Raw genomic sequence first — 27,396 nt, forward strand, 5'->3', positions numbered from 1 at the left:
TGTTTACTCTGCTAAAGGGAAACCAAAATACAAGCAGTTCAGACAGAGCTGAAAAATGCAGGAGCCTGTATGCCTCCTTCACATGTGAACACGTAGGGGGCCTCCACATGCACATTTCTTTATCTCCACTAAGAAGGGGACTCATGTGCCTGTGCATAGCATTAGCCACCATCACACCTTTCTGAGTCCCCTCTGGGTTTGTTTTCTGAATGAGATAAAGACATACATGACAAATACTCGTTTTTAAGAAGTATTATCGTTTATTGTTCCATTTTTTGTAACCTCAATAAATTAAATGTATGAGGACAGATAAAACACAATGATGATTTGTTTGGCAAAATGCATACTATCTTGAAACTACAGTATATCATTGTGTGTCAAAACAAGACATACTGGTTTCTCCAATGTAGGTCCATGGTTGATGTAACAATTTAACTTCAGACAATTTATAAACAAAATGCTTAATTTCTGAACATACAAACATGCAAGTGATTCCACCACTGTTTCCCAAGTAACATACAGTAGCAACAAACTAAGACATTTTCCTCAAATAAATATGTTTGCTGATAAAGGAATGTAGTATTCAACTGATAAATCCCTATCATACAGCGCATGGGATTCCCATGATTTGTGATTTTACAACACCTTTCAGTTGAGGGCACTTTATTTAATGTTAAATCCAGTATCAGTGAAAATTTGTAAAAGCTAGTTTGACCAATGAAGCTCAAATGAAGATTTAACAAAAGTACATTTATTTTTCTTTAATTAAAAATTTTCCAGTACCTTATGATTATAGCCAAGTATTTACATTTCTTAGAAGTTTTCTGCATACTTCAGTAACAAGAGTCTGAAGTTTTCAAGATACCCCTTCTATTTGGATTGAAAATTTTAACTGCGAGGAAAATTGTTTCTTTGAGTTTGACAATGTACACTATACATAATTCAGGGATTAGACTAATGTTTTTTAGCTTTCAGTAGGAAAGAATTTTCTCCTAATGGTCTCCTTTTTAAAAAATCAAATACAGCTTCTCCTTCCACAAAATGAACTTCTAAATACAGGATTCTGTTATTAATCTATCAATCACAGTTGTATGTTTCTACTGACAAGGTTTGCCCTTTTGTTTTCAATAACATTTCCTAAGAGGATCTGTTACTAAAAAGAAAGAGGTCCATCCTGCTTTCAAGAATATAGCATTACATCAGACCATCCTTCTGTTAGTAGATGAAGGGCCAGGCTAGCTTATGATTTGCTAAATGCTAACAGGGAAAGAAAATGAAAACTCCGCTTTTAATTAATTTTTAAATCCCAGGTAGTCATTGTAAGTAATTTTATAACAGGCTGATTCATTAGTTGTACTGTAGAAATCCAAAATAAATACGACCATTTACTCTTTAGCATGGTGATTTCACTTATTCCAAAACCACTCAGTAGATATTAACAGCTCCCAACACGATCTCTGGGAATAATCCGTAGTTCTGAACCATGCTTTAGGAAAACATTTCCTAAACAAAAAAGAGAAAGTTGTTCACCTATAGGTTAAATACAGGTATGTGTTATCAATAAGAGCTCTTCAAGGAAATCAGTTACCAAAAAGTGTAAGTGTGATCTTAGGAACAATAATATCATCATGTTTCAGTTTTCAATTACATAGTCGAAATTTCTCTCATGCATGAGAAACTGACTGTATGCTTCGTAATATATTTTCCAGTTCCTCTCATATATGCACAGTCTAATGAACACTTAGCAATTAAAACAAAAAAGCCAGGCACAAGATTACATATTAAGCTCATTAGTTAACAATATAAATTAATAGTTTCACCATGATTTTAAACATGACATCAACAAAAATTCAAGGAAAGAATAAAAAGCAAAGATATTGCAAATACAATATGCTTTCAAGGCCTCCCAGCATTATGTACAGCCTGCTATATGTGTTTTGTTCATCCCATATATTGTGCATGGTAGTGAGTTTTTAACAGTCTGGATCAAGTTGCATAGTCTAGCTGGCTGTCACAAAAATTAAACAAAGTGCTCAAAACCGAACCCCCTTGTTCTGCCCCGCCCCAGCTCACTCCATCCCCTCCCTCTCCCTCCCTCCATTGCTCGCTCTCCCCCACCCTCACTCACTCACTCATTTTTCACTGGGCTGGGGCAGAGGGTTAGGGTGCGGGAGTGGAGAGGGGCTCCGTCTGGGGGTGTGGGCTCTGGGGTAAGGGCAGAAATGAGGAGTTCCAGGTGCGGGAGGGGGCACCTGGCTGGGGCAGGGAGTTGGAGTACGGGGTGTGTATGAGGGCTCCAGGTGGGGGTGTGGGCTCCAGCATGGGGGTTGCTATGTGGAAGGGGACTATGGGCTGGGGACTGGAGTGCGGGAGGGGGTAGGGGATCCGGGAGGGAATTTGGGTGCAGGAAGGAGTTCTGAGCTGGGGCACGGGAGGGAGTGCAGGCTCTGGGAGGGAGTTTGGGGTGCGGGGGGGGTGGGGGAGGGGATGAGGGCTGGCGCAGGGATGCGGGATGGGGTTTGGAGTGCAAGGAGGGGGCTCAGGGCTGGGGCAGGTTCCCAGCCAATGGGAACTGCGGAGCCGGCGCTCGGGGTGGGGGCAGCATGTGGAGCCCCCATGGCCACCCTTATGCCTAGGAGCTGGAAGGACATGCAGACTGCTTCCTGGGAGCCGCGCGGAGCCGAGTAGGGAGCCCGCCAGCCCCATGCCAACCGGATTTTTAAAGGCCTGGTCAGCGGTGCAGATCGGAACCGTCAGGATCTCTTTTTGACTGGATGTTCCAGTGAAAAATTGGATACCTGGCAATCCTAACCATCACTGATATATACTCTCAACCTTAACTATCTCAACATATTTTGTATCTTTGAATATAAATGTACTATCTTGCCTGAATAAAATTGAAGCAGGAAAAGTCAACTCCTCCCTCATTAGCTTGTGTTTTGAAGAACTTTTTTCACAGGTGTCTAATGAATTGAGTCTTCTTACTGGTTTTTAAAGTTCTCCAAGCCTAAGGTGATCTTACTATGAATTTATATACAGACACACATCTCTTGGTGGATGTACAAGGGCACAAGGTGCCCTTAAACTCTGTACCAGCTACCCACATCATGGGAAGCAACATGGAGGGAGAAGCAGGTTCAGCAGAGTTGCTACTTCCACCCTTTCCTAGAGGTACACAGAAGGGGTGGGGGAGGCGGAGTGGGTGGAATCTTGGCTCTGCTCTTTCCCACACACCCAAATGAACTTTGGTGGTGCTGTACATCAGGGAGATTCCACAGCACTGGGTATAGACTTGATACAGTTTAGGCTAATCTGGAGCAGCCAGGAGGCTGGAAAGTAGATTTTCAACTCCTCCAGACTCCTGTTTCTTACACTGGGGAGTTTGTAATGTCAAAACATAGCCCTAAATTAACTTAAATGTTACCCATTCTGTGCTCTACGAACCTCATATCAGCCAAACATCACTAAACTCAGATTTCCTTCAAAATTTGCTACCCTATTGTCAACATATCTTATATATGTTACTACTGTTCACAGGTATTTGCATATCAGGGAATAAAGCCTCAAATGAATAAAGCTTTCTTGATTGGATGTTTAATCTCCCAGATATGAATGTCAATCAAATTGTCTGTTAGAAACGGCGATTAAAATATATATCTGAAAACAAAAATTAAAAAGTGATAAGTCATCTTGTTTTCCTGGTTCGTAAATAGAGCTATGAAAAATGTTGAGGGGTGGGGGAGTGGAAAAAAGGTGGGCAAAGAGGTCAATATTGAAATGTTGCCCTTTTTCCAAATATTTTGACCAGTTCTATATTTGGTTGGTGGGGGGCGGGGGAGGAGAATGTGAAAATTTAGTCAAAACTTTTTCAATTTTTTTTATTTTAAAAAATTATGACCAGCTCAAACTGTAAATGAAACGAAGAAAGAAATCTAGTGGATCCTTAAGAAATATATATTACAGTGGTTATAAGTTTATAAGAATCATCTCTCTACATCTCTGCAGCAATACTTTTTAATTTCTTTCCTGAGCAGGATATTGAAGAGAAAACACAGTTGCACTCCTCTACTTTTATGTATTATACTAAAAATGAATCTTCTAGCCCTGTCAGTGGTTCCTCATCTCTGCCTCTGAAAACAGAAAATTCTATACTATTTTTGCTTGTCTCTTTTCCACCTCCTTAATTCCTTCCTTCTCCTTCTCTCTTTCAATTGTATTGTGCGGGCAGCAAAATGAAGACCACTTTCCAATATCTTAAGAACCTGCAGACAGTATACTTCAGAGATATAGAATTTAGTAAAATTTCACTTTAATGCTCACAAATACACCAGGACAGGTTGGAACAAAGCATCAGGAAAACCAAAGTAAGGCGAGAGAATAAAACAGAGAATAATGATTGGACAGGGAATGACACAGAACAACAACACAAGGTTGGAGGTGGAAAGGAGATGAGATAACATGAGAGAGAAAGTAAAATGAGAGTGGAGGGGGAGTAACTGATAAAGGGACATAAAGGGTAGCGGTAGTGAAGAGATGAGACCACACAGAAAACGAAAGGAAGACAGAGAACATTGAAAAACAAGAGGTGAGAGTAAGCCCATATTTTCGGAAGCACTGTCCAATCCTTAGGTAGCTGTTCCAATCCAATGATAATACAAAAAACACAAGTACACTGAGGGCTTGACTACTCTACCTGCAGGATCGCCGGGCAGCGATTGATCCAGTGGGGGTCGATTTATCACGTCTAGTAGACGCGATAAATCGACCACTGAGCGCTCTCCCATCAACTCCGGTACTCCACCAGAACGAGAAGCGCAAGCGGAGTCAACGGGATAGCGCCAGCTGTCAACTTTACCGCACTGAAGACACAGCAGTAAGTAGATCTAAGTACGTCGACTTCAGCTACGCTATTCTTAAATCAACCCCACACAGTAGAGTAGACAAGCCCTGAGACTGAGAAGTACTAGTATGACTGAGCAAACAAAACCTAGCTTCTGTATAACCTTAACCACTATTTAAATGGATCGCAGGCCTATACTGCTGGTAGTGACAGGCTTTTAAGGAAGAAAAAGCAGTTTTAAGTAAAAATATCTAATATTTAGGGAATATTTCCTGTAGAAATTTCAACTCTATCCCCCCCAAAAAACTACCTACATGTGACAAATATCTAAGGCACTTATCCCTTGGTACTTATGTGTGAAAATATGTCTGTTACAAGTTCTCTCCCAGAAGCCTCAACATCACTTCTGCTAAGTGCTTGCTTTCATGACAGACCAAAATCTCTAACACTTGTCCAAGTTATCACTACAGTGGAGCAAAATTTACCATTTTCCCTTGAAGTTAAAACTAAGGGACACTTTAGGCACAGTGGCTGTGATTTAAAGTATTCTATTTGTCCAGTCTAACGAGGGTTGGCAGATCCACGCACTTGGAGTGTCCTGCCACAAGCATATACTTTTAAGAGGTTTGCCAGGAGTATATATTGCTGAAGCATAAAAAAGCCAAAAGATTTTATATGGCTATTGTATTATTTTCTGCTACTCACCAAGCCAAGGAGACACGAAGATAAAGCAGATTATATACAACACACATTAGGGCTTGAACAATGAATCTGATACCCTGAGGACTAACCTGCTAATCTGGATGAAATGTACTTGGTGCCACTATGCACCCGACAAAAAATGTACAAATGTTATTTAAACAGGCCCACATTTAACCCCAGGCACACATCACTCACTCCTGCCCCTCCCTTCCTGCCTCTACCATTAATGCAACAGTGTTTTCTTCAAAAAGGTACGGCATGCTTGCCCCCAAACCAGAGAGTCTTCCAAATAGAAATCTGTATGGGAGTTAATGCTGGTTGGATCGCTTTAACTCCTGCTCTGCACCTTTTACCTCCCCCTCCCAAAATGGAGGTAGCAGAGTCAATGTGGGTGATGGAGGAGAGATTATATTTTGGCAGTATAACATTACTGTTGTTCGGGTTGGGAGACAAGGGAACGGCATGGAAGGACTGTGTCTTCTCATGGAATGCCTGAGATCCACAGGGATAACATTACATTTTTTCCAATAGATCCTCACGTTCTGAGGTTTTTGTAGACTGAAACAATTGCTCTATCAAATGAGATTTTAAAGCACTAAAAGCATTTTAAATGAAAATATCAAAAACACTAGTTCTTGCATATCGGTAAATAGGTATGTACATGATTACTCTTGAGGGCATTCTGTGCCAAAACATTTAAAATATTGCATTAAAAAATTAAGAAATTCAGTGCACAGTATTTTAAAATTCTGCAATTTTTTGTGTCAGATAAATGTAGAGGCTTGAGCATGGCACTGGGGAGCACAGGCCACGGGGTGCACAGAGGTGGGAGATCACCCTGCAGCCCCCCCACCCCGGACTCAGTGGTGAGGCTGTACCCAACCCTGACACAGCATAAGGACTGGGCCCCCTCCGTGCAGGTGCACTAGGTGTGGGCAGGCAGGCTCAGCAACGCAGGATCCAAGTGTGGAGGGGCTTAGTGTGAGGGGTTCCAGGTATGGGTTGAGAGGGTTCTGTGTGAGGCAATCTGGGTGCGGGCGGCTTAGTGGGGGATCCGGGTGCGGGAGGAATCTGGATGTACAGGGGCTTGTTGGGGGGTTCTGGGTGCAATGGTAATGGGACTCTGCAGGGTGGCTCCAGGTGAAGTGATTGGGGCTCGGGGGTGTGTGTGTGTGTCTGGCTGTGGGGAGCAGCTGATTGGGGCTCGGTGGGGTGGGGATCAGGGTGCGGGTGTCTCATTGGGGTGGTCCAGATGCAGGGGGAGTGGGGCTCATCGGGGGGGTTCTGAGTGCAGGGGAGTGAGGATCGGTGGGAGGGTCTGAGTATGAGAGGGTCTGGATGCATGGGGATTGGATGGATGGAGGAGCTGCTCCCTGTACAGGGATCCCTCCCTCTGCAGCTGAGGAGCGATGAGTGCAGGAGGCAGGAGGATTGGGGAGTTTGCAGAGCTTCCTGTGGTTGGGGGAGAAATCTGGGGGTGGGTCTGACCCAGTCCCAGATGCCGTGCAAGGCAAGAGGAAGTCCCGTCCTCCCGAGCCCAGCCAGGACTAATAGCTGAGTCTGGCACAGGGTAGGGAGCCGGGTCTTCCCCAGTCCTGCCTCCTGCACCACAGTGATTTATCTCTCTGCTGGCTGCCTTTGGCACCAGAAACATATTGCTGGGGAGGGTTGCATAACTGCTCTTGTGGCTTCCCTTTGCTTCCCCATCAGAAAGTCATTTTTCTGTGGGGAAGCAAAGAAATTTGCGTGGGAAATACATTCTGTGCATGTACAGTGGCATAGAATTCCCCCAGGTGTAGTACACGATGCCACATCTATTGACATAAGTCATCTAGGTTAATGTATGACCCATCACAACTGAAGCATGGGGGACTAAATATGAGTGAACGTGCCGAGCCTAGTGCTGGTGAAGACTTTCAACACTTTCAGAAGGGCAATGTGCCAGCATTGCTTAGCAGCATCGATGCATATTTAAGAAACCATCACCTGACGCTGACAATCTGGCTTCCAATCACCCTGTGTCTAATCTTCCTTTTGCAGCTAAGAATCATGAGAAGATTGTGGTGAGAACTCTCGGTACCTAAATGCCTCTGATTTATTTGACCCTTATCAATTATGTTATTGCTCTTGTAACATTGCGAGATGACTTTCTAGTGGTGATGGATGAAGTTCGAGTATCCATACTGCATTATTAGATTTATCATCTGCCTTAGATTCTGTAAGATGCTATCTTGTTCTCATAAGAACAGCCATACTGGGTCCATCTAGCTCAGTATCCTGTCTTCCAACAGTGGCCAATGCCAGGTGCCCCAGAGGGAATGAACAGAACAGGTAATCAACTGATCCATCCTGTCGCCCATTCCCAGCTTCTGGCAAACAGAGGCTAGGGACACTCAGAGCATAGGGCTGCATCCCTGCTCATCTTAGCTAATAGCCACTGATGGATCTATCCTCCATGAATTGATCTAGTTTTTTTTTTTTTTTAAACTCTGTTATAGTCTGGGCCTTCACAACATTCTCTGGCAAAGAGTTCCACTAGATGACAGTGTGTTGTGTGAAGAAATGCTACCTTTAGTTTTAAACCTGCTGCCTATTAATTTCATTTGGTGTAGTAAGGAATAAATAACATTTCCTTATTTACTTTCTCCACACCAGTCATGACTTTATAGACCTTTATCATATTCCACCTTAGTCGTTGATTTTCCAAGCTGAAAAGTCCCAGTCTTATTACTCTCTCCTCCCTCTCATTCAGTGTGAGGATGTTAGTGGATTAGACCCTGATTCAGCAAGGTGCTTAAATCTTTTGTGGGACTGGGCCTTAGTGGGAAAGAAAGAGTTGCTGTATCCAGGGCCGGCTCTGTCTTTTTGGCCACCCCAAGCAAAAAAACTGCGGCGCAGCCGGAGTGCGCGTGCAGGGGGACCGGCTGGGGGGACGGGAGGGGGAGGGAGCGGGTGGGAGAGAGAGAAGGGGGCGGCCAGGGCTACAGCGCTGCCACGCGGCCCCGCCCACTGCGCCGCCTCCTGCCGCCTGCTGCGAGGGCTCCGCTCCGGTCGGCGGGGAGGGAAGGAAGAGGACTGCCCTGCAGGGCACTCTGGTTCTCCGTGCTGCCGCCCCCTACAGGGCGGCTGGAGCGGAACAAGAAAAAAAAAAAAAAAAAAGTGGCCATGCCGCCCTAGGATTGGGCAGAATGCCACCTCCAACAATCTGCTGCCCCAAGCACCAGCTTGCTCAGCTGGTGCCTGGAGCCGGCCCTGGGTGTATCTCCAACGTGCTGAAAACGCCCAGCTTCATTTTTCTCTCTCTTTTGATCCCAACAAAGTGGTTGTGTGTCTTCCACAATGTTTGGTGAAGAATGGGGCACAGATGAGTTAGATCTGTCTGAGGCTCAATCCAGATAAGAAGGAGATGATATTGGTAGGCTGGGGAAAGCAATCAGAAGATATGGCAAAAGTCACATACATTCCATCTACTGAAGGTGTGTGTCCACCAATTGTTGCTCATATTTGCAACATAGGAGTCTTGTTAGATTCCTAATTCTCATTGGATGATCACTGTTCAGCAGTAGCTAAGACCACTTTTATCATTTGTGTCTGGCTATAAGGTTGTGACCATTTCTTTTCATAGTGGACCTTGACAACATATTTTGTCTTGTCACTTGAAGACTAGACTACTGCAATGTTCTCTTAAGGTTACTCTTTAAATTTATTTGGAAGGGAAGCTAGGGCAGAATGCAGCAGCCTACTTTGTAAACAGAGTTTTTCCATGAGCATACTCAATCAGGGCTCCACAATCTGCACTGGCTGCCTGTGTATTTCTGGGTGCAGTTTAAGATACTGATTTTAAGATGACTTCAAACTTTCCTATTTGAGACCACCTCTCTCTCTGTGGCACATTGCCACAGTAGAGATCAGAAGAGGTTCTAGAACTGGGTCCCCCTCGATCTGAGTGAGAGGGGACTGCTGGCAGTGCAATCTGTGAGAGATCCCTTTCCTTTGGAATGTTTCTCTCACCCAGTCCAAAGTAGCTTTAATCAGTTGACCTTCAGGGCACACTGCTAAATCTTTTTAGAAAGGCTGCAGTAGTAGTAAATATTGCTGGGTGATGTACAGAGGAAGTTAAGGTTTTTTTTGTTTTTGTTTTTTCCCTGCATGGTTATTTAGTATTATATATTATGGGGTTGATATTTCTTTTTATCATATTAAGTATTTATGAGAGGGCCCTGGAATATTAGCTAGGCGCTTACTGTTGTTTCACAGATCTAAATAAACAAAATATTGAGCAATAATTATATGATCTTAATGATGTTTGACGTGAGGCTTTGGATGCAGTTTTCAGCTTTGTTTAGTACTTCTGGGTCTCTTGAAAAGCTGTTAAAACTTGGATAAACTAGATGAGAACATAAGTCATTCACTGTGGTGCATCGTAACTGAATAAAAAATAATTCAGTTTTTTTCTTAATTGGACTTTACAAATAAGTACTTACCCGCTGTCTGTGCAGGGTTTATTCCTATTCCATCTAAGTTAAAAAAAAAAGTTATTAATTTTGGGGGCTAAAACAAAAACAGATCCAAGTATCTAGTAGTGTAAACTTACAACATTAAAAGGAATGCAAAATATTCAAGGTTCTAAACAATATACTGTAATAATTATTAAATATAAATCTTTATTAATTTCCTATTGCCAAAAAGTATTGCTAGTCAGCTTTATTACTTACAGCTGATGATAAAAATTTCAGCATAGTGAACCACAAGATATGCTGTAGAATAAAACCTCTCAAATAGCAATACAATATTCATGGCAAAACCCCATGCACCAGCATTATGTAGAACAGTGAGGCATTACTTTTGACACTCATCAGTTTGTATGCTGGTTAGATTATAGAGAAAACCTGCTTATGCTTTTCTGGAATACAGCTTAACTGAATCAATAATATAAAAACTATTTTCTTACCATTTGTTATAATAGCACTTGTTGCTGCAGGAACTTTGAACTAAATGAAACAAAAGTATGACAAATTAATTTTAAAGACAGACAACCAAGTGGAAAACACTACAGTGAACATTTAAACTCTGTTGTAATTTTAGCTGCTTAGGCCTGTAGGAAGAATAATTATGGAAAAAAATCCTCTTCAGATTTTATAGAACTATTAAAATAATTGTTTACAATCAAAGCTTATTATTCACTAAGAGGTTATATGGAACATAAAGTACACAGTGTTAAAACAGTTGATTAGATCTAATCATCTGGAAAAAAATATCTGGAAATAATGTCAAAATTATGCTAACTGAAGAGTTCAGAAAAAAATAATTCTGATAATACAGTAAGGAGCAGCACCAAAAATGTTGATGAAAATGAGTAACTACTCAATTGCATACATTTCTGCAATTTTGTTTTATAATTTGCTTTCATTTAAATTGATCAAATACAGATGCCAGAATCTTCTGGAATAAAAATGGCCAAATAAAGCCTTCAAACACTTATGTACATAAACAATCTAATGGAATTTACTCAAATATCATTCATGGGCACAAAGTTAAGCATGTGCAAAAGCATTTGCAGGACTGGAACCTTGGTCTTTGCGTAAGGGTGATTTTTTTTTTTTTTTTGGAGACATGGCTATAGCAAAAACGGCTGAAGTCTGAAATCTGACACATACACAGTCCTGGTGTTGAGAGCTATGGTGTTTTTCAGTGCATGAGCAACTGTAAAATCACTTGTGTGCATATTTAGTAACATTTATTAAGATCACAATGAGCAGAATCACAATGCAGAGTTCCTGCTTGGCTTGACTTGGGGCTAGGCAGGGATGGTCTGTTACTGGGACAATTTATGTGGGGGAATTTACAACCGTTTCATAAATTGCTAACTCCTTTAAAAAAAAACACACACACACACACACACACAAATACGTCACAGCTGGCCAGATAGAAAATAGTCTCTACTCTGCACTTCTGACCATATTTTCAGTAAGTCTTTCAAAAGTCTCTTGGATTGAAACACTCACTTCAGGCTACTTGATTTTGCTATATTAAGGTAATACAGTGAAAATCGTTATGAATTTTGATGGACTCCGATATTATTTTTATGTGACAGTCTGTCCATAGGTCCCAGCCAGAGTTGGACCTCATTGTGCTAGGTGCTGTACAAAGATCTAGTAAAATATAGTTCTTGCCTCAAAGAGCTTCCAATCTAACATCCCGATCCTATAAACACACAGGTCCATAAAGTTACTCACAAGCTTAAATCTTTGAAAGATCTGACCCAGTATGCTCTGTTTCTGGACTCAAATGGTCTTCTGCATATCATGCTTAACATCAGGTACAGGAGAAAATAGTAGGTGTGGACAAAGGGTTACTGTTACCAGAGAAAGTCACATTGATTCAAGCCCCCTTTTCTTTTTTTAATCTGAGTCCTGGTCAACATTTAAAATTTAGGTAAACATAGACAATAATATTTGCAAATGCATCAATGACTGGAGAGGTCCCAGAAAACTGGAGAAGGGATAACGTAGTGCCCATCTTTAAAAAGGGGAAAAAGGAGGAGCCAGGGATCTGTACAGTCAGCCTGACCTCGATACCTGGGAAGCTACTAGAGCAATGTATAAAACATTCAATTTGTGAATACCAGGAGGATGAAGGGGTAATCACTAGCAGCAAGCATGGATATATTAAGAACAAATCATGCCAAACCAGCTTGATTTCCTTCTTTTACAGGGTAACTGGTTTGGTGGATAGGGGGAAAGCGGTGGACATTAATATACCTGGACTTTAGCAAGACTTTTGACACAGTCCCACATGACAGCCTAATAAGTAAGCTGGAGAAATGTGGTCTCAGAGGAACTGCCATTAAGTGGATATATAACTAGTTAAACAACCACAAACAAAGAGTAGTTATGAATGGAATGATGTCAGATTGGAAGGAGGTCTCAAGAGGGATTCCACAGGGATCTGTTCTGGGTCCAGAGTTATTTAACATCTTTATTAATGACCTAGATGTAGGAATAGAGAGCATCCTGTTCAAATTGGCAGATGACACAAAGCTGGGGAGGGGAGGGAGGGGAAGGGCTGCGAACACTTTGCAGGATAGAGCTCAAATTCAAAGGGATTTTGATAAACGGGAGAACTGGGCTATAGACAACAAAATGAAATTCAACAAAGACAAATGTAAGGTGCTTCAATTAGAGAAGAAAAATCAAATGCACAAATACAGAATAGGGGATAAGCGGTTTGGTAGCAGCACTGCTGTGAAGGATCTGGAAGTTGTGGTGGATCACAACCACAACATGAGCCAATAATGCGATGCTGTTACAGAGGCATTGCATGTAAGTCACGGGAAGTGGCAGTACTGCTCTACTTGGCGCTGGTTAGGCCTCAGCTGGAGTACTGTGTCCAATTTTGGTCACCTATGTATAGAAAGGATATGGAGAAACTGGAAAGGATCCAGAGGCAAGCGATAAAGATGATCAAAAGGATGGAATGCAAGCCATATGAGCAAAGGCTGGAGGAACTGGGTATGTTTAGTTTGGAAAAGAGAAGATTAAGAGGGGGACATGACAGCGGTCTTCAAATAGCTGAAAGGCTGCCATAATAAAAGTTGTTCTCTCTTGCCACAGAAGGCAGGACAAGTGACAATGAGTTCAAGCTACAGCAGAGCAGATTTAGATTAAATCTCAAGAAAAACTTCCAAACTGTAAGAACAGCAGGACAATGGAACAGACTGTTTAGGGAGGTCGTGGAAGCTCCTTCACTGGATGTTTTCAAAAGTAGGCTGGATAACTATCATTCTTGGATGATTTAGACACAACAAATCTAACCCCTTGCCAAGATGCAGAACTACATGACCCTTGCGGTCCCTTCTAACCCTATGATTCTATAGCTCTCCCGTCAACATAATAAAACCACCTCAATGAGCAATGGTAGCTATGTTGGCGGGAGAAGCTCTCCCACCAACATAGCACTGTGCACACTATCACTTATGCCACAAAACTTATGTCACTCAGGGAGGTGTTTTCTTCACACCCCTGAGCAACATAAGTTTTGCCGACATAAGTGGTAGTGTAGACATGGCCTAAGTCTATGATATATGGGATGAAAGGGGAAAGCAGCAGTAATCAGTGCTTATAGGGCTCCCAATGTTACTCATTATTTGCTAATGTTCCAAGGAGCCCCTGAATTCATGCGCCAACTGTATGTAACGGAAAGGATACTGTTGGCTATCCCCAAAGAGCAACTGAGCATCCATCTTCCCACATCTCCTATATGACTGGTCTGTATATGCTCCATCTCCAGTGAATGACTGAACATGCTTCCTTTCAGCCCAAGGCTACAGAGGAAAAGCCGGACTTTCCCTGTAACGGCTGCTAGAGGCTGCAGTGTGGCTGGGCACTGGAATTGAGAGCAAGAAGCCAGTCTGTCCTGTGCTCTCAGTGACACCTCTGTTGGAACTCAGCCAGTAAGAAGGTGGAAACTGCCAAACTCAAAAGCAGAGCAAACACAAGGCAGACTTGGGGAGAGAAAAGAGGAGATTCGGACAAGTAGTCTGGCAAGACTATGGCTGGAGGGGGCAGAGAAAACGAGAATTGTCTGAGCAAGGGAACAGGGTGGGCGGGAGGTGACTGGGAATGAAAGGGAGAGGAAGCTTGAACTGGAAACTGTGGTAGGCAGGGAAAGGAAAGGCTTTAATTGGTTGGATAGGAAGGAAGGGCAGTTTGGAACTGGTTGGACAAAGAGACTATGACTGGGAACTGGGGTGCGAAGACACTGAGATAACACGAGATGAGGAAGTGGGGGGAGGAGGGAAGCTGAACAAGGAGGCTGGATCTAGGAACCAAAGTGTGTTTGTTGGGGGAAGGGGAGACAGATCTGACAAGGAGATGGTTGTGAGGAAAGAACTTGGATTTTCTGGGCAAAGAGACTGGGATAAGACAGCGGGGGATACTGGGAAAGGAACTAGGGAGAAGGTGAGAGACTGGGATTGGATGAAGAATGCAAGGAGGGAGACTAGAACTGGGAGCCAGTGGAAGGAGAGAGGAGAGAGACAGATCGGATCGGAAGGTTGGGGCTGGACTAGGACTGACTTGGCAAGGAGAATGGGACTGGATGTTGGAGAGGATATTTGGAAATTGGATAGCAAGACCAGAGGGGTAGATTAGAACCAACTGGACAAGGAAGCTGGAATTTGAATGAGAAGCCTGAGGAGTAGAGACGGACTGGACAAACAAGAGAAGAGGGACTGGGACAATGAGCCAGGGATGGGGAAAAGACAAGATAGGGACAGGTTGGAGGGGGAGGGGCAGGGGTATAAGGGATCACGTTGGGGAAACAAGAAGAGTCTGTTCCCACTAGAGCACACTCCCTTCCAGAGCTTGAAATGGAACCCAAGGTTCCTATCCCAACAGTCCTCTGCTGTCTGAAAGTATGTGTGAAACCTATTGGCAAAGTGTCTCATCCCCATTTACTGCTGGCCCACACAGAGGATGACAATTTATTACTACTATCGGTTACTTTGTTAGCTCAGGTGGTAGAGATTGGCATGGTGGATCTAAAGTATTCAATCCGATTGATGAATCATTGAGTGTCCATATGATGCCACATGATGGAATTTATGTTTGTTCAGTTTGCTTGTTTAAAAAGATAGGAAGTTACACACACCCACAAAAACTACACTAAAAAAACATTCAGATTGCAAAGTCATACACTTAACAGTTAGGAAATGCCTCAATTAAAGTTTCCAGTGTAACCTTAATTGAGCCCCCTTGTGCATATGCATTACTACACAGCCTTTAATTACATGATCACCTACTCTTTTTACCATCAGATCCCTGTCTCATTCAATGCACTGGATGAACAGCTATACAATACTTTGTATTAATCTTTTTTATGTAAGGTGTGGCCACAGACCTCATTAAACACACAATATTCAAACCCTGCTCTGAAGATATCTGCATGAATTTTTCTATGGCCCTCATCCCTCTCATATATGAGTGCTTCATAAAATTAATTTATCTTCACAAACACCCCTGTGAGGTGACAGAGTGGAATTATCTCCATTTTATAGATGGGGAGCTGAGGCACAGAGACAGTAAGGTAAAATGTACCCACCAATTTTGGGTGCCCAAGCTGAGATGCTCATAGACTCATAGACTCATAGACTTTAAGGTCAGAAGGGACCATTATGATCATCTGGTCTGACCCCCTGCATGCTGCAGGCCATAAAACCGTCCCTACCCCTTCCCTGGACTCTGCTGTTGAAGTCCCCAATCCTGTTATAGGTGACTTCAATCGGCAGAAACCCTCCTGCTAGAGATCCCTGCCCCATGCTGCGGAGGAAGGCGAAAAACCTCCAGAGGCTCAGCCAATCTGCCCTGGAGGAAAATTCCTTCCCGACCCCAAATATGGCGATCAGTAAGACCCCGAGCATATAGGCAAGAGTCTCCAGCCTGACCCCTGTCAGCCATTATACAATTTGCCTACCATTGCTTGGTTTTCCTTGACTACTATGTTTTACCATTAAACCATTCCCTCCATAAATTTATCTAACTTAATCTTAAAACCAGACAGGTCCGTCGCCCCCACCGTTTCCCTCGGAAGGCCGTTCCAATATTTCACCCCTCTGACGGTCAGAAACCTTCGTCTAATTTCAAGCCTGAACTTCCCCACGGCCAGTTTATATCCATTCGTTCTCGTATCCACATTAGTACTGAGCTGGAATAATTCTTCTCCCTCCCTCGTATTAATCCCTCTAATATATTTAAAGATAGCAATCATATCCCCCCTCAGCCTTCGCTTTGTCAGACTAAACAACCCAAGCTCCTCTAGTCTCTTTTCATACGACAGGTTTTCCATTCCTCTGATCATCCTAGTGGCCCTTCTCTGCACCCGTTCCAGTTTGAGTTCATCTTTTTTAAACATGGGAGACCAGAACTGCACACAGTACTCCAAATGAGGTCTCACCAGCGCCTTGTACAACGGAAGCAGGACCTCCTTATCCCTACTAGATATACCTCGCCTAATGCATCCCAAGACAGCATTGGCTTTTTTCACCGCCACGTCGCATTGTCGACTCATAGTCATCCTGCGGTCTACGAGGACCCCTAGGTCCTTCTCCTCTTCCGTTACTTCTAACCAATGCGTCCCCATCTTGTAACTAAAATTGTTATTAGTCATCCCCAAATGCATCACCTTACACTTTTTACTATTAAATTTCATCCTATTTCTGATACTCCAATTCACAAGCTCATTCAAGTCTCCCTGCAGGATATCCCTATCCTCCTCCGAATTTACAACGCCTCCCACCTTCGTATCATCCGCAAACTTTATCAGCCCACTTCTGCAATCAGTTCCGAGGTCAGTTATAAATAGATTAAATAAAATGGGTCCCAAAACCGAACCTTGAGGCACTCCACTAGTAACCTCCCTCCAACCCGACAGTTCACCCTTTAATACGACCCGCTGCATTCTCCCCATTAACCAATTCCTTATCCACCTCTGGATTTTCATATCGATCCCCATGTTTTTCAGTTTAACCAATAATTCCTCATGGGGTACAGTATCAAACGCTTTACTGAAATCCAGGTATATTAGGTCCACCGCATTTCCCTTATCTACTAAATCCGTTACTTTCTCAAAGAAGGAGATCAGATTCGTTTGGCACGATCTGCCCTTCATAAAACCATGTTGTAATTTATCGCAATTGCCACTAACCTCCAGGTCCTCAACTAGTTTCTCTTTCAGAATTTTCTCTAACACCTTGCACACTACAGATGTTAAACTAACAGGCCTGTAGTTACCCGGATCACTTTTTTTCCCTTTCTTGAAAATAGGAACCACATTAGCTATTCTCCAGTCTAACGGGACCACCCCCGAGTTTACAGATTCATTAAATATTATCGCTAACGGGCCTGCTATTTCCCGCGCCAATTCCTTCAATATTCTCGGATGAAGATCGTCCGGTCCTCCCGACTTAGCCCCATTAAGGCATTCAAGTTTTGTTTCTACCTCGGATACGGTAATCCCCCATCCTGAATGCCCCTCTGTAGTGGTGCTAGTATCCCTAATACCTTCATTGGCCTCATTGAACACCGATGCAAAATATTCATTGAGATATTGCGCCATGCCTAGATTGTCTTTAATCTCCTCTCCGGCAATAGTCTTCAGCGGTCCCACTTCTTCTTTCTTTGCTTTCTTCCTATTTATGTGGCTGTAAAACCTCTTACTATTGCTTTTAATTCACCTCGCTAGGTCCAACTCTACACGGCCTTTGGCCTTTCTCACTCTATCTCTACATTCTCTGACTTCGCTAAGGTAAGTTTCTTTACTAATCCCTCCCCTCTTCCACTCTTTGTACGCTTTCTGTTTTTTCCTAATCGCCCCTTTGAGTCGGTCGCTCATCCAGCTCGGTCTAAATCTCCTGCTTTGTAATCTTTTTCCCTTTTTTGGAATGCAGGCCTCCGACAGCTCATGCATCTTTAACTTGAAGTAATCCCAGGCTTCTTGTGCCTTTAGATCCATTAATACGTTTGCCCAATCCACTTCCCTTACCAGTCCCCTTAATTTGTTAAAATTGGCCTTTTTAAAATTATAAACCCTAGTCTTTGACTTAATTCTGTTACTCCTCCCATGTATTTTAAACCGAATTAGCTCATGATCACTGGAGCCCAAATCGTCCCCCACTACCACTTCCTCAATGAGGTCCTCACTACTTACCAGAATCAAATCTAAAATGGCCTCCCCCCTCGTCGGTTCAGCTACCACTTGATGAAGGAATTGATCAGCAAGCACATCTAGGAACATCTGAGCCCTATTATTACTACTAGCGTTTGTGCCCCAATCTATATCCGGGAAGTTAAAGTCCCCCATAATTACACAGTTTCTATTAGTAATTACTTCTCTAAAGACATTAAATAGTTCCTTATCCATATCCTGGGTCGATCCCGGCGGTCTATAGCACACTCCAAGCACTATCCCCGGAGAGGCTCTAGTAGTCCTATTACCCAGTGTGAGTATTGCCCAGACGGACTCTGTGTTATCTAATCCATCAACTATTATTTCTTTACAGCTTATTTCACTATTGACATACAATGCCACCCCCCCACCTTTACCTTTGTTCCGGTCTTTCCTAAACAGCGCATACCCCTCCATACCTGCGTTCCAGTCGTGACTGCCATTCCACCACGTTTCTGTTATTCCTACGATATCTGGTTTCAGCTCTTGGACCAAGAGCTCCAATTCCTCCATTTTATTACCTAGGCTTCTGGCATTGGTGTATAAACACCCTAATGTATGTCGTTTAGCCTGTCTCCCATTAGTAGCACTGTAAGTTGCGGGCCTCCTTGCGTCCGTCCCCCCTGTCCTTCCTATGTCCGATCTCATCTCCCTGGCTATGTCTCCTCTCATTTTACTCACCTTTTCCATACTGGAATCTGGCGTGGAGATTAACTGTGCATCTCCCAACCTTCTCCCCAAACTTCCTAGTTTAAAGCTCTTTTGATAAGATGAGCCAGCCTCCCTCCCAGAAGTCTATTTCCTTCCCTACTCAGGTGAAGCCCATCCCGCGAGAACAGGTTTCTGTCCCCGAAAGCCTCCCAGTGGCCATACATCCCAAAGCCCTCCTTATAGCACCACTCTCTTAGCCAACTATTTATTCTCACAATCCTATCAGCCCTTTGCTGCCCTTCCCTCGGAACGGGCAGAATCCCACTAAAGATAATCTGAGCCTCTATCTCCTTGAGTGTCTTCCCCAGCCTAGCATAATCTCCCTTGATTCTCTCTAACGAGAACCTAACCGTGTCATTCGTTCCTACATGAAGGATTATCAAGGGGTTCTTACCTGCTCCTTTTAGGATCCTTTTCAACCGCAGGCCTAGGACTTAATTATTTTGTAATCAGGTGGCTGAAACAATGAAGCTGACTCCACCCTAAACACAGGCCCATGTCTCCAGCCAAAACAAAGGCACATCCAAGCTACTAAAGAACATGAACTATGTGGACCGGGGCTCAGCTGGGCATTGTTTAAGGGCGTGTGTGTGTGTGTGTGTGTGTGTGTATGTGCACATGCGAGAGTGAGAAGTAGGACAGAGACCGAAGCAGCAAGAAAGCCAAAAGTAACAGAAGTGCTGGTAATGTGGCCCTGATAGAAAGCTAAGAAAGAAAACTATCTGGGCACAGAGTGCTGGTGGCAAGACAGGTATGGAAGTACAAGTAAAGAAACTGTCTCCTGCTGTTTGATTCCTATTGTATTCAGGAAAAAAGGACTTTATGTATACTTTTTGTAAACAAACAAGCTTGCATCAAAGAAAATACCTGCCTCTGCCATCAATTTCTCCTCCTACCTGCAACACCCCAAATTCGGCTAACAGCTCAGTCAAAAGGGGTAATAATATTAAAAGGTATAGTATTAAAAACATTACTCATATGAAACCTGTTCATACCATATTTAATAATTGATAACATCTTAATAAACTGAACAAAATATCTACATATTTCAGATGGCATGCCCAAGTAAAAACATAATTTAGAAATCATTTACTTCTCTACCTCTAGAAACACGTAAACAATGCTTTTTTTACATTCTAAAAGAGCACTAGCATGTTTATTCTGAGGGGCTACAAGATATTCTGTATGTTATCTTTAAAAATTCCCTCCACAGTAAATTAATGATTCATCTATTCAAATGATTGAGTTAACATTAAACTAAGTGGTTCAAGGAGTATAGTCCATTTATAAAGCCAAAAACCAGGTCTTGTTCTTTTCAATGCCAAATACATGCAGTACCTGTGGTCTGAATTAAAAATTAAATTACACCTCTCCCCTTCCCCAAAGAATGTAGCTAATAAGCAAGGAAGCAAAGTCTTTTTATTCTATGTTTGTATAGCACTTAGCACACTGGGGTCTTGTCTTCATGACTAGAGTTCGTTGGCCCTACTGTAGTACAAATAAATATTATAAATAACAACAACCAAAGACAATGCAGTATTTTGAAAAGTGATCATTTCACTATTTCCTCCTCCCCATAATAGATCCTTGTACCAGCGTGTGAAAGAGCTAAATATTGTCATATTGTATTATAGCTGGCCTCCAAAAAAACCCCTATAAAAATATCATAACCTAGCTTTTAAAAATAAAATGTTTTTTTTGTGTGCGCGCTAAGTGGATTTATATAACTGAACACTAATGATATGTGGGGTACAAGAGCCCACTACAACAATTGTTCTTCATTTTCCCACTAAGCCTCCTGAAAACAGCTATAATTATCCCTTTAGGTTGTAAACCTACACAAAGGGGATGATTCAAAGCCCACTGATGTCAACAGAAAGACTCCCATTGATTTCAAAAAGCATGATCCAAAGTACATAAATACACACTAGTTGAAACTGTATCTTGTTTAATGGGACCATTTTAATAACTAATCCTTTCCTAACATGGCTGTTTTTAAAGCATGGGCTGCTAGGTACATGAAAGCCTTAGAAATGGAAAAGACCTATAAAAGTCTGGTCTACACTTTTTGGATGCAGTTATACCATCAACAAAGTCGTTTTGCCAGTATAGCTTTTTGATTGGGGAATTGGTATAAGCTATACTGGCAAAAGCACTCTTTGCTGGTGCAAACTGCATCTCCAGTAAGAGGATCTGCCTGAACGGCTATACTGGCAAACCCTTTCTAATATGGAACGTCCTATGTCATCAAGTCCATTCCCTCTGCCAATACACTATTATTTCTTCTAGTACATTTTCCAAGGAGTAAAGTGGGATTGTACTTGAGCAGCTAGCCTGAGCCACTGCAGCCACACTGTTATTTTTAGCCATTTAACATAGAGAGAGAATAAGGGTTTGACTACACAGGAATGTTTTACCAGTATAATTAAACTGATATAATTATACCAGTATAATTAAACTGATATAATTATACCAGTATAGCTTCTTGTGTGGACACTCTTATTCAGAAATAAGAGTGTCCACACAGGGAGTTATACTGGTATAACTATATTAGTCTAAGGTCTGGTCTATACTACCCGCCTGAATCGGCGGGTAGAAATCGACCTCTCGGGGATCGATTTATCGCGTCCCGTTGGGACGCGACAATCGATCCCCGAATCGGCGCTCTAACTCCACCAGCGGAGGTGGTAGTAAGCGCCGCGGACAAAAAGCGGCAGAAGTCGATTTTGCCGCCGTCCTCACAACGGAGTAAGTCGGCTGCAATACGTCGAATTCAGCTACGCTATTCACGTAGCTGAATTTGCGTATCTTAAATCGACTCCCCGCTGTAGTGTAGATGTACCCTAAGGATAGGTCTATACTTACCTCCGGGTCCGGCGGTAAGCAATCGATCTTCTGGGATCGATCCTGGAAGTGCTCGCCGTCGATGCCGGTACTCCTGCTCAGCAAGAGGAGTACACGGCATCGACGGGGGAGCCTGCCTGCCGCATCTGGACCCGTGGTAAGTTCGAATTAAGGTACTTCGACTTCAGCTACGTTATTCACGTAGCTGAAGTTGCGTATCTTAGTTCGAAGTGGGGGGTTAGTGTGGACCAGGCCTAAGGGTATATTAGTCTAAGGGGGAGAGCTCTCCCAGAAATAAAAAATAAACACCCCGAATGAGAGGTGGTAGCTTTATTGCTGGGAACGCTATCCATACTGGCGCTTTTCAGCCCTAAAACTTTTGCTGCTTAGGGGAGTATTTTTTCACTCCCCTGAATGACTAAAGTTTTAGCACTGAAAGTGGCAGTGTAGACACAGCCTAAATTCACATCTTACTTTATACTGGTATAAACTTTCCTACAATGGCAAACCATCAGTAACTTGCTCGAAATCATACAAGAAGTCTCCCAAATCTCAACCTGACACCCTAACCTCTGGACCATCCTTCTTCACTACTCCTTGTAATTTATACCCTTCAAATATTTATAAGCTATGCCTCCACCTTAGTCATCACTTAGCAATTTATACACATTTCTCTTGCTCCTTCTTTTATCCCTCCAGCCCCTTCGTCATTTTTACTTTCTCTGAAATCCTTCCAAACTATCATTTTCCCTTGAACAAGAAAATGTTCAAAATATCATAATATTCCAGGTATAGATTCACCAAAGCCAAGTAGAGATACACCATTTCCCCACTAAACTGTGATGCGGCACTTCCTCATATGCAGCCCAAAACAAATTAAATGTGTTATAGCAAAAAAGCCAAAATTTTGTCGTCCACAATCACTACCAGAATTTCAGCATTACTGCTTTCCAGGTTTCTCTCTTTCATTAACTTAATGTTTACTTCCTATTTTCTATCTCTATATATTTTTAAATCATACACACACACATTTTACACCCATGCTATAAGTATGGATCAGATATTTTTATTACTTTAAATAAATATGTAACTGCCTTGATGAAATTCCTATTAGTTTTTTCAATAAACACAAACTTCCAACTTGATTCATTCTTGCCCCAGCCATCTATAATTTCACACAAAAATGTACACGAGTCTTGTAATTTAACTCTTTGGTTAATGATGTAAACATTGTCACAATTCAAAACTTACTTCTTCTGCGGCAAACTTCAAGACGGCTGTGAAAGGTGTATTTTCAGGCACACTTAACCTGAAACAAAGAAAAGTTAATAGAAAACATGATTTCTAGACCAAATTAGAGACCAATTCCAATGGTCCTAAAGTTATTGATTATAATTTCACTGAAATCAATGGGAGTGCTCCTGCAGTTTAAGTTAAGCATGTACTTATATGGTCCGCTAGATCAGGGCCTAAAACACTGAAAAAAGACTGGTACATTGCAAAAAAATAACTGAAGTTTTTATTTTTAAATACATTATTACAGGCATTCCAGAAGAAATGATGTCAACATGTCTACCACATAAGAATTGTGGAAGACTTCCCAGTATCTAGTCTCCATACCTTTTTGAGCATGTGAGATTACATATTCAACTTTCCCCTACCAACAGCCTTATCTTGCAAACGCTTACTATGGGGGATGGTGTTTAACACCATGAGAAGTACCACTGATTTAATGATACGACCTCAAAAACCATATTGTGGTACCAACACGATGAGCAATATGGCCACAGTTACGAACTCAGGGCTTTAGTGAAGACGCTACTATACTGACGGAAGAGCTTCTCCTGTTGGCATAGTTAATCCACCTCCTCAAGAGGCAGCAGCTATGTCAACCGAAGGGCGCTGTCTACACTGGGGTTTAAGTCGGTATAACTATATTGCTGAGAGGTGTGCATTTTTCACATCCCTGAATAACGTAGTTATACCCATGTAAGTTTGTAGTGTAGACCTGGCCTCAGTGCTACATCATACAGATTAATGAGGAGTCCTGTGTGTCATTCCAGCCCATAGTGATGATACCTAGATAAATAGATCAGGAGCAGAATAAAGCTGTATACCATCTATAAAGAACACATCAGGATGATGTGGAAGATAAGAGCTCCCCTTTTGTGCATCTGTAAAGTACTGTCCAGGTGACAGTAATAAAACAATTTAAATTCAGCCAGATCAGAACCAAGTATCATTGAACCACACCCTCATTCTGCACATTTTAAAGCTTTACTTATTTATAAGGAATACCACTCATTTTAGACCATATATGAATTATTATTACTTAGGCTATGTCTACACTACAAAGTCAATGTACAGCCACTGCTGTAATTAAATCGCTGTTGCATGTCCACACGATGCTCCTTGTGTCAGCAGAGCGCATTCATAGTAGCAGCTCTTACATCGACACAGAAAGCAGTACATCGAGGGTAGCTATCTCATTGTGCTGTTGACCACAGGGTGTTTGGGGAAGAGTTTGCAATGCCTCATGGTGGCAAGTTCAGCATCACATGACGCAGGTTTCACAAACCCATCATTCCATGGGCATCCTATTAGATTTCCAGCTGCTGTTCAACTGCCCTGGTAACCTACGATGACTAGAGCGGTCACGGTGGGCACTGTGGGATGCCTCCTGGAGGCCATTTATGGTGACGTAGGCAACACAGTGTTTACACTGACACTGTGTTAATCTAAGCTTTAGTCTCTCCTCGAGGTGGTTTTATTATGTAGGCGTAGCAGGCAAGTTAAAGTGGCAGGAGCACTGCAGTGTGTACACCTCCGTAGTTAGTTTAGCATCATCTGTCTTATCGACAAAACTGTGTCGTGTGAATATGGCCTTAGTAAACTACACAAAAACATCAATTAAAATAACTATGTAACAAACAAGCTCCACAAGAATACCATTTCTATCCGTGCTACACTTGAAACCAATGTTCTTGAAACCAAAATTACAGAAAAATGTATGTTAAAAAAATGAATTTCACACAATGCCAAGAGGCTCTTTGGGAATAGTTTATGTGGAAGAGGTTCATCAATCTCCCACTGTGTCACCAAATTTTGCCCAAATATGAGCTGTAAATTTCCAGATTATATTGGACTTCCTATGAATTGCTGTAAATCACTGCATTTGCCCCTATCTTTAGTATAGAGTTCTGGACTAGGAGTAATAGACTGCATCATTTATTTTAGACTTTTCTATAGAGCAATACATTAACTAATTTTAATCTCATCCTGTCAAGTTCATCTTGCCATGCTAGGTGAGCAGTGTTCACAAGAAGAGTCGGTGTGGGGCAGTAACCACAGAAGAAGCAGCAGATGAGGCGCAGTGCCCACATGAAAATGAAGCTATAAGCATGGGGCAATACCCACATGGAAAGAGAAGGAAGCTGAAGCGGCATGAGCACTCACTCTCATGTGCTTTGCTGGCTTGCTCTTGTTCACATACTCACATACTCAGGGTTGAACTGACTACCATAGATGGGGTCGGGAAAGAATTTTCCCCCCAGATCAGTGAATCTAGGGAGTTTTCACATTCCTGTGCAGCATGGGGTACAGGTCACTTACCGAGATTACCTGGGTATATCTCAATCAATTTTCTGCCTTTGCAGGGCCCTGTGGCATCAGTGCAGTTCAGTCCCTCCTGTTCTCTGCCTGTGGCATATAACAGTCTAGTCTAGTCTCCTGTGGGCTGCAATACTTTGACCTAATTTCAGTTGTTGGGTTTAGTATGTGGTGTTGGTGACCTATGAGGACGAGATCAGACTACATGATCTGATTGTCTCTTCTATCCTTAAACTCTGTGACTATGGGCATGAGGCAGTGTCTGTCTGGACAGAAAAGTCTGTGGGAGGGAGCAGCGCTCATGGGCAGTGTCTGTAGGCAAGATGGGTGGGTTTGGGGCACAGCTCAGGGAGTGTTACACACAGTATCAGTGGGCGGGGGCAGATCAGTCTGTGGACAGGGCGGTGAAAGGGGGCATAGCGCCCATGGGCAGGGCAGCAGGAGTTGGGGGGGGTGAGGGGCAATACCCATGAGTGGGGAGGGTCAATGGCAAGGGGGCTCGTGTGAGGGAGCAGTGGCCTTTGGTGTGGGAGGAGCTGCTGTGGGAAAGCAGTACCTGTCGTCATCAGGGTGATTGCAGGACTGGTGTGGGGTGGTGCCCATGGACAAGGCATAGGGGTTGGTAGCAGGGAGGTCGGTGGCAAGGGACTGGTGGGGGGGGCAATGCCCATGGGCAGGGTAGGGGGGCTGGGATGCAGGGGTCAGTGCCTGGGGGTGGGGCAGCTGGGGGATTAATGGGGGGTTGGTAGCAGGAGGAGGCTGGTGTAGAGGACAGTGCCCAGGGCGGGGTGGATGGGGTCAGAGGGTGTGTGGGGTGCCCATGGGCGGGATGGGGACATACAGGGGTCAGTGCCTAGGGGTAGGGCAGCTGGGGAGTTAATAGGGGGTTGATAGCAGGAGGAGGCTAGTGTAGATGGGGGCAGAGGGTGTGTGTGGGGTGGGGCGGCAGTGCCCGTGCAGTCAGTGGTGCCCCTGGGAGGACGCGCAGTGGGTGCGGGAGAGGATGAATGTGGCAGCGCATGCGCACACGGCATAAGGCGGCGGGGGGGTGTCACTCACACTTTGTAGGGCAGCCGCGGGTCCGACGTCAGCGTGATTTTAAAGGTGACTTTCGACCTGGGGAGGCAGAGGACAGAGCGTTAGAGCCGGCGGGGCAGGGCGAGGCCGCGGGCGCGTAGGGGAGGGGGGAGAGTGTCCGTGTCACTCACATGATCCGGTCTGGGCCCAGGAACCGCCGCCGCCGCCCCTAGGCACACGTCAGCCGCCGCTGCGCCGGCCGGCCGGTCGGCCGGGGGGTCCTTCGCCTCCGCTTCCGCCCCGCCCGAGCTGCCCGGCCGCCGCCTGAACAAAACCGCCACGGAGCAAGCGAGACCTTGCGCTGGCGGGGGCGGGGCCAAGGGGCGGGTCCTCGTCAGGCAGCGGCGGGGCAGCTACCCTGGGTCCTGCCGCTGGGAGGCGAGGCGGGGCCTGGCTCCTCCCCGGTTCCCGTGGTGGCTCAGGGGGCCCGAGCTGCTGGGCCCGTTCAAATCCCGGCACTGGGGACAAGGCCACGCGGGGCGGGGGGCGAGGAACCGGCAGGAGCCGCCCGGAGGGGGCGGGAAGGACTTTCCCAGGCTGGCGGGGACCTTGGGCGGGGTTTCGCCTCCCTGTGGGCGGGAGTCTCTTGCCCGGGACAGCTGTGGGCGCGTCTCAGTCTTTCTGCGCCATGGCGGGGCCCGGGGCGGCGGGGCCCCTCGGTGCCTGTTCTCGGCCTGTGGCGCACAAGGGTCTGTCTCCTGTGGGCGGTGACGCCTGGCTGTAATTGGCCGTGGGGTTGAGTGGGCAGGTGCTGGTGCGGGAGGTCGGTCTGGTTCTTCCAGAACGGGGTGGGCCTGCCCCTGCCAGTGTGACCCCATTGGGCACCACAGATCATGCCGCTACCATGGTCTCTGTGAGGTGCTGGTGGGGCAGCGCGCCCCTCTTTATGG

The 27,396-nt window shown here is 44.1% G+C and overlaps 1 protein-coding gene across 1 annotated transcript; it reads right to left on the reverse strand.

Moving 5' to 3' along the window:
• Window positions 1-247: 247 nt before the first annotated feature.
• On the reverse strand, window positions 248-26,713 carry UFM1 (ubiquitin fold modifier 1). Its single transcript, XM_034758575.1, has 6 exons — window positions 26,638-26,713; window positions 26,489-26,545; window positions 23,072-23,129; window positions 10,494-10,533; window positions 10,027-10,059; window positions 248-1,503 (listed from the first exon to the last, which is right to left on the reverse strand). Coding segments are annotated over exons 1-6 (258 nt in total). The 5' UTR covers window positions 26,640-26,713; the 3' UTR covers window positions 248-1,435.
• Between the last annotated feature and the right edge of the window lie 683 nt (window positions 26,714-27,396).

Source organism: Trachemys scripta, chromosome 1 (genome assembly GCF_013100865.1).
Source record: "Trachemys scripta elegans isolate TJP31775 chromosome 1, CAS_Tse_1.0, whole genome shotgun sequence".
Taxonomy (NCBI): domain Eukaryota; kingdom Metazoa; phylum Chordata; order Testudines; family Emydidae; genus Trachemys; species Trachemys scripta.